Source organism: Rhinopithecus bieti, unplaced genomic scaffold (assembly GCF_001698545.2).
Source record: "Rhinopithecus bieti isolate Rb0 unplaced genomic scaffold, ASM169854v2 scaffold_20170, whole genome shotgun sequence".
Lineage (NCBI taxonomy): Eukaryota > Metazoa > Chordata > Mammalia > Primates > Cercopithecidae > Rhinopithecus > Rhinopithecus bieti.
The window spans coordinates 1,866,692-1,880,627 of NW_016810097.1; the positions used below are offsets into that span (position 1 = coordinate 1,866,692).

Sequence of the window (13,936 nt, forward strand, 5' to 3'; positions counted from 1 at the left end):
CCTCCCTCCCTCCCTCCCTCCCTCCCTTCCTTCCTTCCTTCCTTCCTTCCTTCCTTTTTTGAGGCAGTCTTATACTGTTGCCCAGGCTGGAATGCAGTGACAAATCATAGCTCACTGCAGTTTCTAACTCCCGGGCTTGAGTGATCCTCCTGCCTCAGCCTCCTCAATAGCTAGGGCTACAGGCCTGCATCACGTGACGTCCAGCTAATTATTTATTTTTTGTACAGATGGGGGCCTCATTATGTTGCCCAGGCTGTTCTCAAACTCCTGGACTCAAGTGATCCTCCTATCTCAGCCTCCCAAAGTGCTGGGATTACAGGTGTGAACCACTATGTTTGCTTTGCATAGAACTAGGAGTTTTTCAATGAGATATTTCTTGACTAGTAGTGATAAGTGTCTTTGGAAGTTGTAGATGAAAAAGATAATGTTACTGGCATTGGTGTTGAAATTTAAAGGGGGCTTAAAATGGATTGGTAACTGCTCAGAAGGGACCTCCCATGTGGCAGGGCCTTGATGGTACCATAGGGTCAGATTTTGGTCCCGTTTTTTATTTTTAAAAACTTGAATTTGTTTGGGCACCCAGAATTTATCAGGCTGTCAGTGATACCTCCTTTTAATCAAACTCAAATACAATTAATATGTTGCCATTTAAAGAGAATGAGTTTGTAAGAGAGATTTTTTTTTTTTCTCTCTCTCTCTTTCGAGACTGAGTCATCTCTGTCGCCCAGACTGGAGTGCAGTGGCACAGTCTCAGCTCACTGCAACCTGCACCTCCCAGGTTCAAGTGATTCTTGTGCCTCAGCCTCCTGAATAGCTGGGATTACAGGTGCCTGCCACCATGCCCAGCTGATTTTTGTATTCTTTTTTTGTTTTAATAGAGACAAGGTTTCGCCGCGTTGGCCAGGCTGGCCTCGAACTCCTGACCTTGTGATCCGCCCGCCTCGGCCTCGCAAAGTGCTGGGATTACAAGCATGAGCCACCGCTCCCGGCCAAGAGAGAGATTTCATAACTAGGACATTTCTATGATTTCCAGAGTTCTCCTTTTCCATCATTAGTGTGCTAAATTCATAATTACAAATATGCCTAGACTTTGGAAAGACTCATTGCATCATCCTGTCATGGCATCTCCCACTCAACCACCACATTTGAAGGCTCTCCCATAGACAGATTCACTACCAAATGCCAGCCTGTTGACACTCCTTATTTATCATAGATAGCTTCTTTCTTTACCCTTCGGAAATGAGGTGTTTCTCAAATATCTCTCCAAATGCATTCTTTACACAACTTATCTCAGTATTCAGTCAAATTGAGCACTAGATTCTGAACACTGTTCCTAACTCTGTGTGTATGTTCATAAACAAGACTATTATAGTCCCTACATTACTCCTTTGAGAGTGACTTGTTTCCATAACTTTGGAGGCATCTCCCTCAGCTTGCTTTTACCAGAGAAAAACATGAGTTTACTTATATAATATTTAAACCCCTAATGAGTTATTTTTTCTTCCACAGCAATGGCACCAGCATGATATCATTGATCATTCCTCCCAAAGACCAGATTTCACGAGTGGCAAAAATGTTAGCAGATGAGTTTGGAACTGCATCTAACATTAAATCACGAGTAAACCGCCTTTCAGTCCTGGGAGCCATTACATCTGTACAACAAAGACTCAAACTTTATAACAAAGGTAATCTGGAGTTTGCTCGTTTTCCTTCTCTATGCATCTTGGTTATGTTTTATACTGTGATCCAGCTATGGTGCTTTGTTCACTAATGTTTCCTTAAGTCAGCCATCATCAATGTCTCTTTGCCCTTGGTGGTTAGCTTTTTTGTTTTGTTTTGTTTTTTGTTTATTGAAAGTTAAGTAGGCCAGGCGCAGTGACTCACGCTTGTAATCCCAGCACTTTGGGAAGCTGAGGCAGGTGGATCACTTGAGGTTAGGAGTTCGAGACCAGCCTGGGCAACATGGTGAAACCCTGTCTCTACAAAAAATACAAAAGTTAGCCAGGCCTGGTGGCACACACCTGTAGTCCCATCTACTCTGGAGGTTGAGGCGGGAGAATCGATTGGACCCGGGAGGTGGGAGTTGCAGTGAGCCACGATCTTGCTGCTGCACACTCGCCTGAGTGACAGAGTGAGACATCATCTCAATTTTTTTTTTTTCCCAGGATGAGACACAGTCTCTGTCACCCAGAGGCTGAAGTGCAGTAATCCGATCTCAGCTCACTGCAAGCCTGCCAGGTTTAAGCGATTCTTCCACCTCAGCCTCTTGAGTAGCTGGGATTACAGGTGCCCGCCACCATGCCTGGCTAATTTTTGTATTTTTAGTAGAGACGGGGTTTCACCATGTTGGCCAGGTTGGTCTCGAATCCCTGACGTCAGGTGATCTGCCCACCTTGGCCTCCCAGAGTGCTGGGATTACAGGCGTGAGCCACCACCACGTCCAGCCTGTTTACTTTAAATAATAAATCCTACTGAAACATCTCAGAGGAAGTTTTAAAATTAGGGAGAGAGTTCTGCCTGAGAGATATCAGGCCTTTTCTGCTTTATTTAAATTATGACTTAAAGGGTCAGGCAGGGAAAATAGGCTATGGAACATTTTCTATTGATTGAGGAAAAACTGGGTGTGGAATAAAGTAGACAAATTGTTTGTGTTCTTTGCAGTACCTCCAAATGGTCTGGTTGTATACTGTGGAACAATTGTAACAGAAGAAGGAAAGGAAAAGAAAGTCAACATTGACTTTGAACCTTTCAAACCAATTAATACGTCATTGTATTTGTGTGACAACAAATTCCATACAGAGGTAAGAAGTCAAGCCCAGAACATTTTCATCACTCCAGAATTCTTTCCCCATACCCATTAGCAGTCAGTGCCCCCTCCCTCCCACTTACCTGTCTCATTCTAGGCAACCACTATGTTTTCTTTCTGTAGATATGCTTGTGCTGGATTTCTTTTATTTATTTATTTATTTATTTATTTATTTATTTATTCATTTTTAAAATTTTTTTATTAAGAAGGAGTCTCGCTCTGTCGCCCAGGCTGGAGTGCAGTGGCGCGATCTTGGCTCACTGCAAGCTCCGCCTCCCAGATTCAAGGGATTCTCCTGTTTCAGCTTCCTGAGTAGCTGGGATTGCAGGCACACGCCACCACAGCCAGCTAATTTTTTTGTGTTTTTAGTAGAGACGAGGTTTAACCACATTGGTCAGGCTGGTCTCAGACTCCTGACCTCGTGATCCGCCCGCGTCAGCCTCCCAAAGTACTAGGATTACAGTCATGAGCCACCCAGCCCAGCCTGGACATTTTATATAATAGAATCGTATAGTTTGTGGCCTTTTGTGACTGGCTTCTTTTATTTTATACTTTATACTTTATAGCATTCATCGGTACACTTCATTGCTTATTACCAAGTAGTATTCCATTGTATACATATATGCCATATTTTATATTTTATGTATCTTTTCATCAGTTTTACATTTGGGTTGCTTGCACTATTTGGCTGTTACGAATAATGCCGCTGTGAACATTCATGGACAAGTTTCTGTGTGACCATACATTTTCATGTTGCTTGGATTTGTGGAATTGTGTAGGTTATATAGTAATTGTGTTTAACTCTTAAGAAGTTGCTAGACTGTTTTCCAAACAGTTGTACCATTTTACACAGCTATTTTCAAAAAGGAAGGCAATTTACATTTATTATGACACTAGTCATTGAGCATGTTTTGAGACAGTCTCACACTGTCGCCCAAGCTGGAGTGCAGTGGCGCAATCTTGGCTCACTGCAACCTCCATCTCCATGGTTCAAGCGATTCTTGTGCCTCAAGCCTCCTGAATAGCTGGGATTACAGGTGTGCGCCACCATGCCTGGCTAATTTTTTGTATTTTTTTTAGTAGAGACAGAGTTTTGCCATGTTGGCCAGGCTTGTCCCAAACTCCTGGCCTCAAGTGATCTGCTCGCTTCAGCCTCCCAAAGTGTGTTTGTGTGTATTTTTTTTTTTTTTTAATTTTTGTGGGTACATAGTAGGTGTATGTGGGGTACTTGAGATGTTTTGATACAGGCATGCAATGTGAGCTATCACACTATGGAAAATAGAGTACCCATTTCTTTGAGTGTGTATCCATTGTGTTACAAGCAGTCCAGTTATACTCTTTGAGTTATTGCACTCAGTTTTCACATAAAAAATTGTAAACTTCTTAGTAGCAGAACTGTAAGAACTCATTTTCTCCCTTTCCCCATAAAACTTTTGAGTGACAAAGCTGCCATAAGATGAACTTGAACTGTGGAAAGGAAACCTCATTAGAGTGACCTAAATCAGTCAACAGTAGAACAATCAAGAATTCACAGCTGGCTCCTAGTTCAGTCTCTTGCCTTTCATCAACCTAGGGAAAAACCTCTACAGTGGAATTAGAACTGACATTTGTCGACAGTTTACAATAGATGATTTTTGCTAACTTGATGGGAAGTCCATTTATAGTTGGATCTTGGTCGACTGCATAGACAATCCAGACTGTTTTTCTCTTCACTACCACACTGTACTTACAGCAGAGGGTTCTTCAGGGAGCCTCTCAGCCACTGAAACCACTTACCTGTATCTGGTTGGATGAAAGCAGATTTTGAATCTTGTTGATTTAAATAGTACCAGGTACCCATGTTGTGTGGCTTTTGCTCACTTACTGAGTTAGCCTTATTGGCTTTTTTCCAAAACTTAACTCCTTTTCTAAGATACTGTTTAATATTGCTAACTTTGTACATTTTAGCTTTAACTGAGAGGGTTATATCCTGTTTATCAGGGTAATTATATATTCTAATAAGGGATAAGCCTGTTCCCTGATAAGCAGATTTATTGAAAACTTCAGTCTACCTAACAGGTCATTTTGACAAGGCTATATTATTAATGTGCAATATTCATATTCAAGGCCTTTTTTTTTTTTTTTTTTTTCTGAGATTGATTTTTGCTCTGTTGCCCAGGCTGGAGCGCAGTGGCACGATCTCGGCTCCTTGCACCTTCCACCTCCTGAATTCAAGTGATTCTCCTGCCTCAGCCTCCTGAGTAGCTGGGATTACAAGTGTGCACCACCACGTCCAGCTAATTTTTGTATTTTTAGTAGACAAGATTTCACTATGTCGGCTAGGCTGGTCTGAAACTCCTGACCTCGAGTGATCCACCCACCTTGGCCTCTCAAAGTGCCATTGCAGGCCGGGTGCGGTGGCTCAAGCCTGTAATCCCAGCACTTTGGGAGGCTGAGACGGGCGGATCACGAGGTCAGGAGATCGAGACCATCCTGGCTAACACGGTGAAACCCCGTCTCTACTAAAAATACAAAAAACTAGCCGGGCGAGGTGGCGGCGCCTGTAGTCCCAGCTACTCGGGAGGCTGAGGCAGGAGAATGGCGTGAACCCGGGAGGCGGAGCTTGCAGTGAGCTGAGATCCGGCCACTGCACTCCAGCCTGGGCGACAGACTGAGACTCCGTCTCAAAAAATAAATAAATAAAAATAAAAATAAAAAGAATTTACCTGTTTCTTTTTAATGTGACAACTAGAAACTTGAAGTTTACATGTGTGCTTACAAAGACTCTCTTCTTTGGATAGAACCTTTAATCGAGCTCCTCTGAGTCCTCCACTTGACTCGGTCTGACCTCAGGCTTCCTTTTCTGTCCTTATAGAATACAGTTCAAGCAAGAATCTCGGTAAGTCAATTTAGGGAAAATCTCTCATGCTTGGTATGTAATTACTCTAGATACCTTATCATTCTGCTTTGNTAGTGCCATTGCAGGGATAAGCCACCACTCCCAGCCACAATATTCATGTCTTAATGCTAACTATCTAGCATGGTTTTGTTAAAGATGGATTTTTAGTTGATCCATCTGCTTTCTAGTCAATTATTGAAGGGGCTGTTTTCTTAAAATGGAATGGTAAGACCAGGTTTTGTGGCTCACACCCATGTAATCCCAGCACTTTGGGAGGCCAAACAGGAGGATCAGTTTATAAAAATAAAATGGAATGGGTAACAGTTTCTTACTTCCAAAGAGATTGTCCCCTGGCAATTAGAGATCTACTAAGTGTGTAGTATTCTGATTCCATTGTGAGAACTCTTATCTATGTATGTCCCAGGACTGTTTCAATATTTTCTCTTTGGGAAAGCATAAATAATGGGGATATAAAGTTAACATATAAGGAAGGTTTTCCTCATAAAACTCAGAATCACTAGCTGTACTACCTTTAAAGGCATGCTGGCTCATGCCTGTAACCCCAGCACTTTGGGAGGCTAAGACAGAAGAATCATTTGAGTCCAAGACTTCGAGGCTGCAGTGAGCTATGATGGCCACTGCACTCCAGCCTGGCCACCAAAGTGAGACCCTGTCTCAAAAAAAAAAAAGAAAAAAAGGAACAAGTTAAAGTTTTTTTGTATTTTGAGACAGGGTCTCTGGATCTATCACCCAGGCTGGAGTACAGTAGCACAGTCTTGGCTCACTGTCAACCTACACCTCCCTGACTGAAGCCATTCCAAGTAGCTGGTAGGCACGTGTCACCACGGCCACCTAATTTTTGTATTTTTTTTGTAGAGACAGTGTTTCGCTGTCTTGCCCAGGCCAGTCTCAAACTCCTGAGCTCAGCCTCCCAAAGTGCTGGGATTACATGTGTGAGCCACCACACCCAGCTCAGAACTCTATATTACAAAACAAACTATATCTATTGAGCAATAATTCCTTGTTCCCCCTTTTTTCCAGCCCCTGGCAACCACCATTTGACTTTTTGTCTTTGATTCTGATTACTCTGGGTACCTCATATAAGTGGAATCATACAGTATTTGTCCTTTTTTGACAGGGTTATTTCACTTAGCATGTATTCAAGTTTCATCCCTATTGTAGCATGTTTCAAAATTTTCTTCCTTTTTGAGATTGAGTAGTATTAACTGCTGTGTGTAATATTGCTATAAACATGGGCATACAGATATCTTTGTGGTTTTATATTTACATGCCCATGTCAAATATGTTGAAAAGCTTCACATAGATATCATCCATTATTTCCTTATTGGGTTCAGATTTGTCCATAAGAGTTACATGATTATAACTGAAGTCTATAAATTATTCCATAGAATGGTTTTTCCACAGTGCTAATAACATGGTGAGTGGAGTGAAAGGGCTTGTATATGTCCTTTCTCAGAGTTTTTTTGACCTTAGCAGAGCTTTGGGATTCACCATGTGGTACTTGTGTTTGCTTTTCAGGCTCTTACAGCACTACTTTCAGATGATAGCAAGTTTGGATTCATTGTAATAGATGGTAGTGGTGCACTTTTTGGCACACTCCAAGGAAACACAAGAGAAGTCCTGCACAAATTCACTGTGGATCTCCCAAAGAAACACGGTAATACAGGAGGAGAACATGAACCCACTTACTTTGTGTCTAGCAATAAGAAAACAGTATGGGCCGGGCGCGGTGGCTCAAGCCTGTAATCCCAGCACTTTGGGAGGCCGAGGCGGACGGATCACAAGGTCAGGAGATCGAGACCATCCTGGCTAACACGGTGAAACCCCGTCTCTACTAAAAAAAAATACAAAAAACTAGCCGGGCGAGGTGGCGGGCGCCTGTAGTCCCAGCTACTCGGGAGGCTGAGGCAGGAGAATGGCGTAAACCCGGGAGGCGGAGTTTGCAGTGAGCTGAGATCTGGCCACTGCACTCCAGCCTGGGTGACAGAGCGAGACTCCTTCTCAAAAAAAAAAAGAAAAAGAAAAAGAAAACAGTATGATGGGCCGGGTGCGGTGGCTCTTGTCTGTAATCCCAGCACTTTGGGAGGCCGAGCTGGGTGGATCACGAAGTCAGAAGTTCGAGACCAGCCCAGCCAAGATGGTGAAACCCTGTCTCTACTAAAAATATAAAAATATGACGGGTGCCTGTAATTCCAGCTACTTGGGAGGCTGAGGCAGGAGGATTGCTTGAACCCGGGAGACGGAGGTTGCATTGAGCTGTGATTGCGCCACTGCAGTCCAGCCTGGGTGACAGAGCAAGACTCTGTCTCAAAAAAGAAAAAAAGAGAGAAAACAGTATGATGTGAGGGGAATGAATCCAGATGATAGGGAGAAAAGCCTCCCAGAATGACGGGTGCCTCACTGGTGCTTATGGCTCTTCTCTTGACATAGAATTAGTAGCCGCTTTCTGAAAACAAGTAGCAGTTTATGCTAAACGTTTAGTTAAGGGAATGGTGATTTTTCTTTGTCCTTTTCTTGGATGATGACATGATTATTTTATTTTTAATTTGAAGACATCTTGTAGTTCTTAATAATTGCCTTTTTCTCTTGCTACTTTTGTGTCAAAGGTAGAGGAGGTCAGTCAGCCTTGCGTTTTGCCCGTTTAAGAATGGAAAAGCGACATAACTATGTTCGGAAAGTAGCAGAGACTGCTGTGCAGCTGTTTATTTCTGGGGACAAAGTGAATGTGGCTGGTCTAGTTTTAGCTGGATCTGCTGACTTTAAAACTGAACTAAGTCAATCTGATATGTTTGATCAGGTAAGTAAGAAGTACATGCTCTATTATGTAAGTCCCTAGGTAGGAGTAGGTGAGTCCTCTGTGTGAGCACTGGAACAGACACATCTTTTTAAAAATTCCCTGGGTTAAAAACCTACCTCTGAGTTAAACGGCAGGTTTACAGATGTTTATTAGGAAACATTCCCCTGTGCTTTTCTGAGCCCCTTCTCTTCCGAAATCAACCAGTTTTAGGTGGGCTTCTTATGGATCCTGTGGAGGTCCCTGGTTTAGTTGGGTTGTCAGAATTGGCTGTAGAATGGAGTTTGATTTCAAATAAACTAAAACCTGTTCCTTATTTTCTTTTTCTGATTTATTCTTGGAGATACATAGCAGCAAAGCTCTCAGCAATATGACAGCTGATTCAGCCTAAAGCATTTAAAGCCCATTTTATAACATGGGCTCAGCCGTAATACATTTCCAAGGTCTTCTGGAGGAAGTAGCCTTACGGTAGAAGGTCCACCAAAGAAATTGCCTTACACCTTTTTTTTTTTTTTTTTTTTTTTTTTTTTTTTTTTTGAGACTGGGTCTCGCTATCTTGCCTAGGCTGGAGTGCAGTGGTGCAATCCTGGCTCACTGCAGCCTCGATCTCCCGGGTTCAAGTGATCCTCCCAGCTCAGCCTCCCAAGTAGCTGGGACTACAGGGATGTGTCACCATGCCCAGCTAATTTTTGTACTTTTTGGTAGAGGCTAGGTTTCACCATGTTGCCTAGGCTGGTCTCAGTATTCCTGGACTCAAGCTGTCTGCCTGTCCTAGCTTCCCAAAGTGCTGGGATTATAGATGCGAGCCACCCTACCCAGCCCGTCTTAACTTCTGTTACCTTATTTTGCAGGAGCCAGTGGTTCCCCCTTTCCTCCACAATAACTTATTTTTGTTTGAACTTAATGAGTTGTCCTGTAGTAGATCTAATAAAATGTGTGATGTAATTGGCTGGGAAAGTTTACCCTGGCAGTGCTGTTCACTGTAAGAGCAGCTTTTGATTAAACTGGGCTCCTTCCCCATATTTAGACTTCAGTGATCATAATGCTGAGCTTTGCATGCCATTGAGAGTTAGTGGGTTTGGGTAAAGGTGTTTTAATTATATTTTAAATAAGTACCAATAAATACTAATAATTTTTTTTTGTGTGTCAGAGGTTACAATCAAAAGTTTTAAAATTAGTTGATATATCCTATGGTGGTGAAAATGGATTCAACCAAGCTATTGAGTTATCTACTGAAGTCCTCTCCAACGTGAAATTCATTCAAGAGAAGAAATTAATAGGTATCGGTGAAATGCAACTGCATATTCTGTGAAATGTTTTTGTGTGTGTGTGTACGTCTATACGTGTTTGTATGTATGAGACAAGGTACCAAAAATGTAAAAAGAGGATATTTAGTATTTTTATTAACTCTTTTGCCTCAGTGAAAGCATTATTTTTTATCTTCTGTAGTCATTAGGTTGAATAGGTATGTTTGCATCTACTAGGGAAACTTAATATATGTCCTGTTGACTGATCCCTAATCACAGGACGATACTTCGATGAAATCAGCCAGGACACGGGCAAGTACTGTTTTGGCGTTGAAGATACACTAAAGGCTTTGGAAATGGGAGCTGTAGAAATTCTAATAGTCTATGAAAATCTGGATATAATGAGATATGTTCTTCATTGCCAAGGCACAGAAGGTATGAGAATGAGAAAATAAGGTTGCTATTTGTTACTGAGCCAGGAAGCCTGGGGTGGAGATTGGGAGGGATGGCTGATTTCAGGAGCGGTCAGAAGGTAGATCTACCCCTTGTTCCCTACTCCTTCAGTCTGTAGTACATTCCTGCATAGATTTTTCTGCTTGAACTGTTTAACGTCTGCTTAAGATTGTTAAATCTGCTGAGGACCAGGACTGTATCTTGAGCATCTCTGATGTTCCTTATAGTTGAAGCACTGTACCTAGTAGACACTCAGTGTATGCTAACAGCTTATGGAAAAAAGGTTGAGAGATTGAGTCCCTGAGCCCTTTTCTCATCTAACCTCATCTTACAGAGCTTACACAGATTAGTACATGAGAGCCAGGTTAACACATTTTTTCCTCCTAATACTACAGAGGAGAAAATTCTCTATCTAACTCCAGAGCAAGAAAAGGATAAATCTCATTTCACAGACAAAGAGGTATGTGATTATTTTCTTGGTTTGATGATACATGCAAGCATAAATCCATGTGCTAGAGCACTGGCGGTGTAGAGGGTGAGCTTTGGGAAACCAAACCTCATACTAATTGGGGGGGTGGCTGTGGGAGGTGGTCATCTCCTGCCTGCCACATACAAATCTGACTTCAGGGAAAGAGGCCAAATCATAGTTACTGCAGTTTTTTGTTTTTTTTTTTTTTTTTCCCTGGAGACAGGGTCTTGCTCTGTTGCCCAAGCTGGAGTGCAGTGGCATGATCTCGGCTCACTGCAACCTCCACCTCCTGGACTCAAATGATCCTCTTGCCTCAGCCTCTCTAGTAGCTGGGACTACAGGCATACACCACCATGCCCAACTAATTTTCAAATTTTTTGTAGAGGGGCGTTTTCACCATGTTGCCCTGGGCTGGTCTCGAACTCCTGAGCTCAAGCAATCCGCTTACCTCGGCCGGCCAAGTGGTGGGATTACAGGTGTGAGCCACCGTACCCGGCCTTTTTTTTTTTTTTTTTGAGATAGCATCGTGGTCTGTCACCCAGGCTGGATTCAGTGGCACAATCATAGGTCACTAACCTCGAACCCCTGGGCTCAAGCAATCCTTCTGCCTCAGTCTGCTGAGTAGTCAGAAGTACAGGCACAAACCCTCATGCCCTTTTTTGAGACGGAGTTTTGCTCTTGTCGCCCAGGCTGGAGTGCGGTGGTGCAGTCTCGGCTCACTGCTACCTCCACCTCCTGGGTTCAGGCAATTCTCCTGCCTCAGTCTCCCAAGTAGCTGGGACCTCAGGTGATCCACCTGCAGGTGATCCACCTGCCTCAGCCTCACAAAATGCTGGGATTACAGGTGTGAGCCACCATGCTGGGCAGCCTTATTTTTTATAGAAATGGGGTCTTGTTGTGTTCACCAGGCTGGTCTTGAACTCCTGGGCTCAGGTGATCCTCCTGTGTTGGTTTTCCAAAGTGGTGAGATTACAGGTGTGACCCACCATGCCTGGCCTGGTTTTTTGTTTGTGTTTGTCTTTGTTTGTTTGTTTGTTTTTTAGACGGAGTCTCCCTCTGTCTCCCAGGCTGGAGTGCAGTGGCACGATCTCGGCTCACTGCAACCTCCGCCTCCCGAGTTCACGCCATTCTCCTGTCTCAGCCTCCCAAGTAACTGGGACTATAGGCGCCCGCCACCACGCCTGGCTAATTTTGTGTGTTTTTAGTGGAGACGGGGTTTCACCGTGTTAGCCAGGATGGTCTCGATCTGCTGACCTCGTGATCCGCCCACCTCGGCCTCCCAAAGTGCTGGGATTACAGGCATGAGCCACCGCACCCGGCCTTCTTTGTTTTTAAGTAGTTAAGCAGTCAGGAAAACATTTCATTATCCTTGAAATTTAATAGGGAGAAAAATGTAATTTGCATAATGCCTCTCCTGCACTATGAAACCTGTGCTGCTTTCTTCACTTGATCAGCTCTTCCACTGCAGTGGCTTCTCTGGTTTGCTCTAAATGCATCACAACAGTTGAAAGTATCACTCTCCTGTATGAGATAGGTTTAAATGGTAGCTTCCTCATTCCTCCAAACCTCAAATTCTGGTTTGGAGAGCTTTGTTCTCTTTGAGGCCACTCCCAAAAGCAGTCCTGGCCAGTCTCTTCGGGGTCATTGAATGGGTGCTGCTTAGAGACACTACAACAGCCTGACTTCCAGAGTCAACAGTAGGAATCATAAGCTGAAAACCCACTGAGTGTTTGTGTTGGTATTTCATGGCTGAGGGTAGTCTGAGGAGAAGTGTTGTTTGAAATAATCCGAATTTCTCTGCTTATGTCCATTATGTTATCAAAACCAGAGATGACTTACAGAGCTTTACACACAGACATGCCTATGAGTGGGAGGATGAGAGTGATAGGTGGGCAAGGGGCTGTGAAAGGGGCTAATTAGCCTTCATATATCCTAATCCCCCCTGTTTTTGTATCTCATGGTCACCCCTGTAGACCGGACAGGAACATGAGCTTATCGAGAGTATGCCCCTGTTGGAATGGTTTGCTAACAACTATAAAAAATTTGGAGCTACGTTGGAAATTGTCACAGATAAATCACAAGAAGGGTCTCAGTTTGTGAAAGGCTTTGGTGGAATTGGAGGTGAGTAGCAAATCAGCAAACCAAACTTAAAACCAGGGTCTCAGGCCATGGTCACTCCTGGCTAGCCCTGCTTCAGGGAAGGTGCTCATTATCTGCTGAGATAGGTGATTGACGCAGCAGGTGCAGGTTCCTATTTTGGACCCATGTTTATTATTGCCTCTTTGTTTTCTGTAATTCTGCAAGAGAATGGGGCTTCCCTTATTAGAGTGACCAGCCCCCTACCATGCCCATTCCTTGAACAGGTAATTTACCTTTTGGTTTGTTTCCCCAGGTATCTTGCGGTACCGAGTAGATTTCCAGGGAATGGAATACCAAGGAGGAGACGATGAATTTTTTGACCTTGATGACTACTAGGTAGTCGACATGGGTCCGGCAAAATGTGCCTCACCCTCCAGCATCCAACCCAAGGAGCATACCCATGGTGGAATCCAAACAGATCCCTGCCTTACAATTGGAACATTTCCAGAACTTAATCCATGAGCATTGGATATTGAAAAGAAAACCGAAACAAAACCAGACCCAGCCCTACACTTTGGTTTGTCATGGTGTCAGCGCAGCAGCCTCCAACTAAGTTCCTAAATGCCAACTTTGGACTAATTTAAAAAAGAATCCCAGTTTTTACTTTTACTCGATGGTGAAATTGGTTGCTCTTGTATTTTATGAAAAAAAAAATGATTTTTTAACCTTCATACATAGAAGCAAAATACTTTAACTGCTGTAAACCTTCAAAAGTTAATAGAAGTGAGATCATACTGGTTTGTTTCTTATTTTGATTGGAGAAAAATTAAATTGCTGCATTTCGCAGTGACCCATTTACATGGCATTCTCAGCTTAGACTGCATAAGAAGAAATATATGTGGTGAAATGTTGGAACCATTTCTCTCTTGGTCTCTGTTTAATGTTGAAAGGGTGAGCTAATAGGAGGCACTTTCAACTTCACTCCCTCACGCTACCCTGTCCCCTCCAGACTGGCAGTTTCAAGGATGCAAATTGCATTGCAAAATCAAACTGACTCATGAAGCATTTGGGCCAGTGCACTGTTTACTTCCATCTGTTTGCAGACACATTTGTGCCCGGCGTTTGGGAGCCCTTTGTATCAATGTTCTGACGGGGTCCCTATAACCTTANAAATTGCTGCATTTCGCAG

At 43.2% G+C, this 13,936-nt stretch overlaps 1 protein-coding gene across 2 annotated transcripts in view; it reads left to right on the forward strand.

Moving 5' to 3' along the window:
• Positions 1–13,662, forward strand: part of ETF1 (eukaryotic translation termination factor 1) — a 37,497-nt gene extending 23,835 nt beyond the window's left edge. For both annotated transcript variants that reach the window (XM_017891315.1, XM_017891316.1), the window contains exons 3-11: positions 1,510–1,685; positions 2,662–2,801; positions 7,224–7,362; positions 8,312–8,502; positions 9,650–9,779; positions 10,026–10,181; positions 10,595–10,659; positions 12,642–12,789; positions 13,061–13,662. In XM_017891315.1, the coding sequence (XP_017746804.1) occupies positions 1,510–1,685; positions 2,662–2,801; positions 7,224–7,362; positions 8,312–8,502; positions 9,650–9,779; positions 10,026–10,181; positions 10,595–10,659; positions 12,642–12,789; positions 13,061–13,143 (1,228 nt within the window). In that variant the 3' untranslated portion in view covers positions 13,144–13,662. The remainder of the gene's footprint in view (positions 1–1,509; positions 1,686–2,661; positions 2,802–7,223; positions 7,363–8,311; positions 8,503–9,649; positions 9,780–10,025; positions 10,182–10,594; positions 10,660–12,641; positions 12,790–13,060) is intronic.
• The last annotated feature ends 274 nt before the right edge of the window (positions 13,663–13,936 follow it).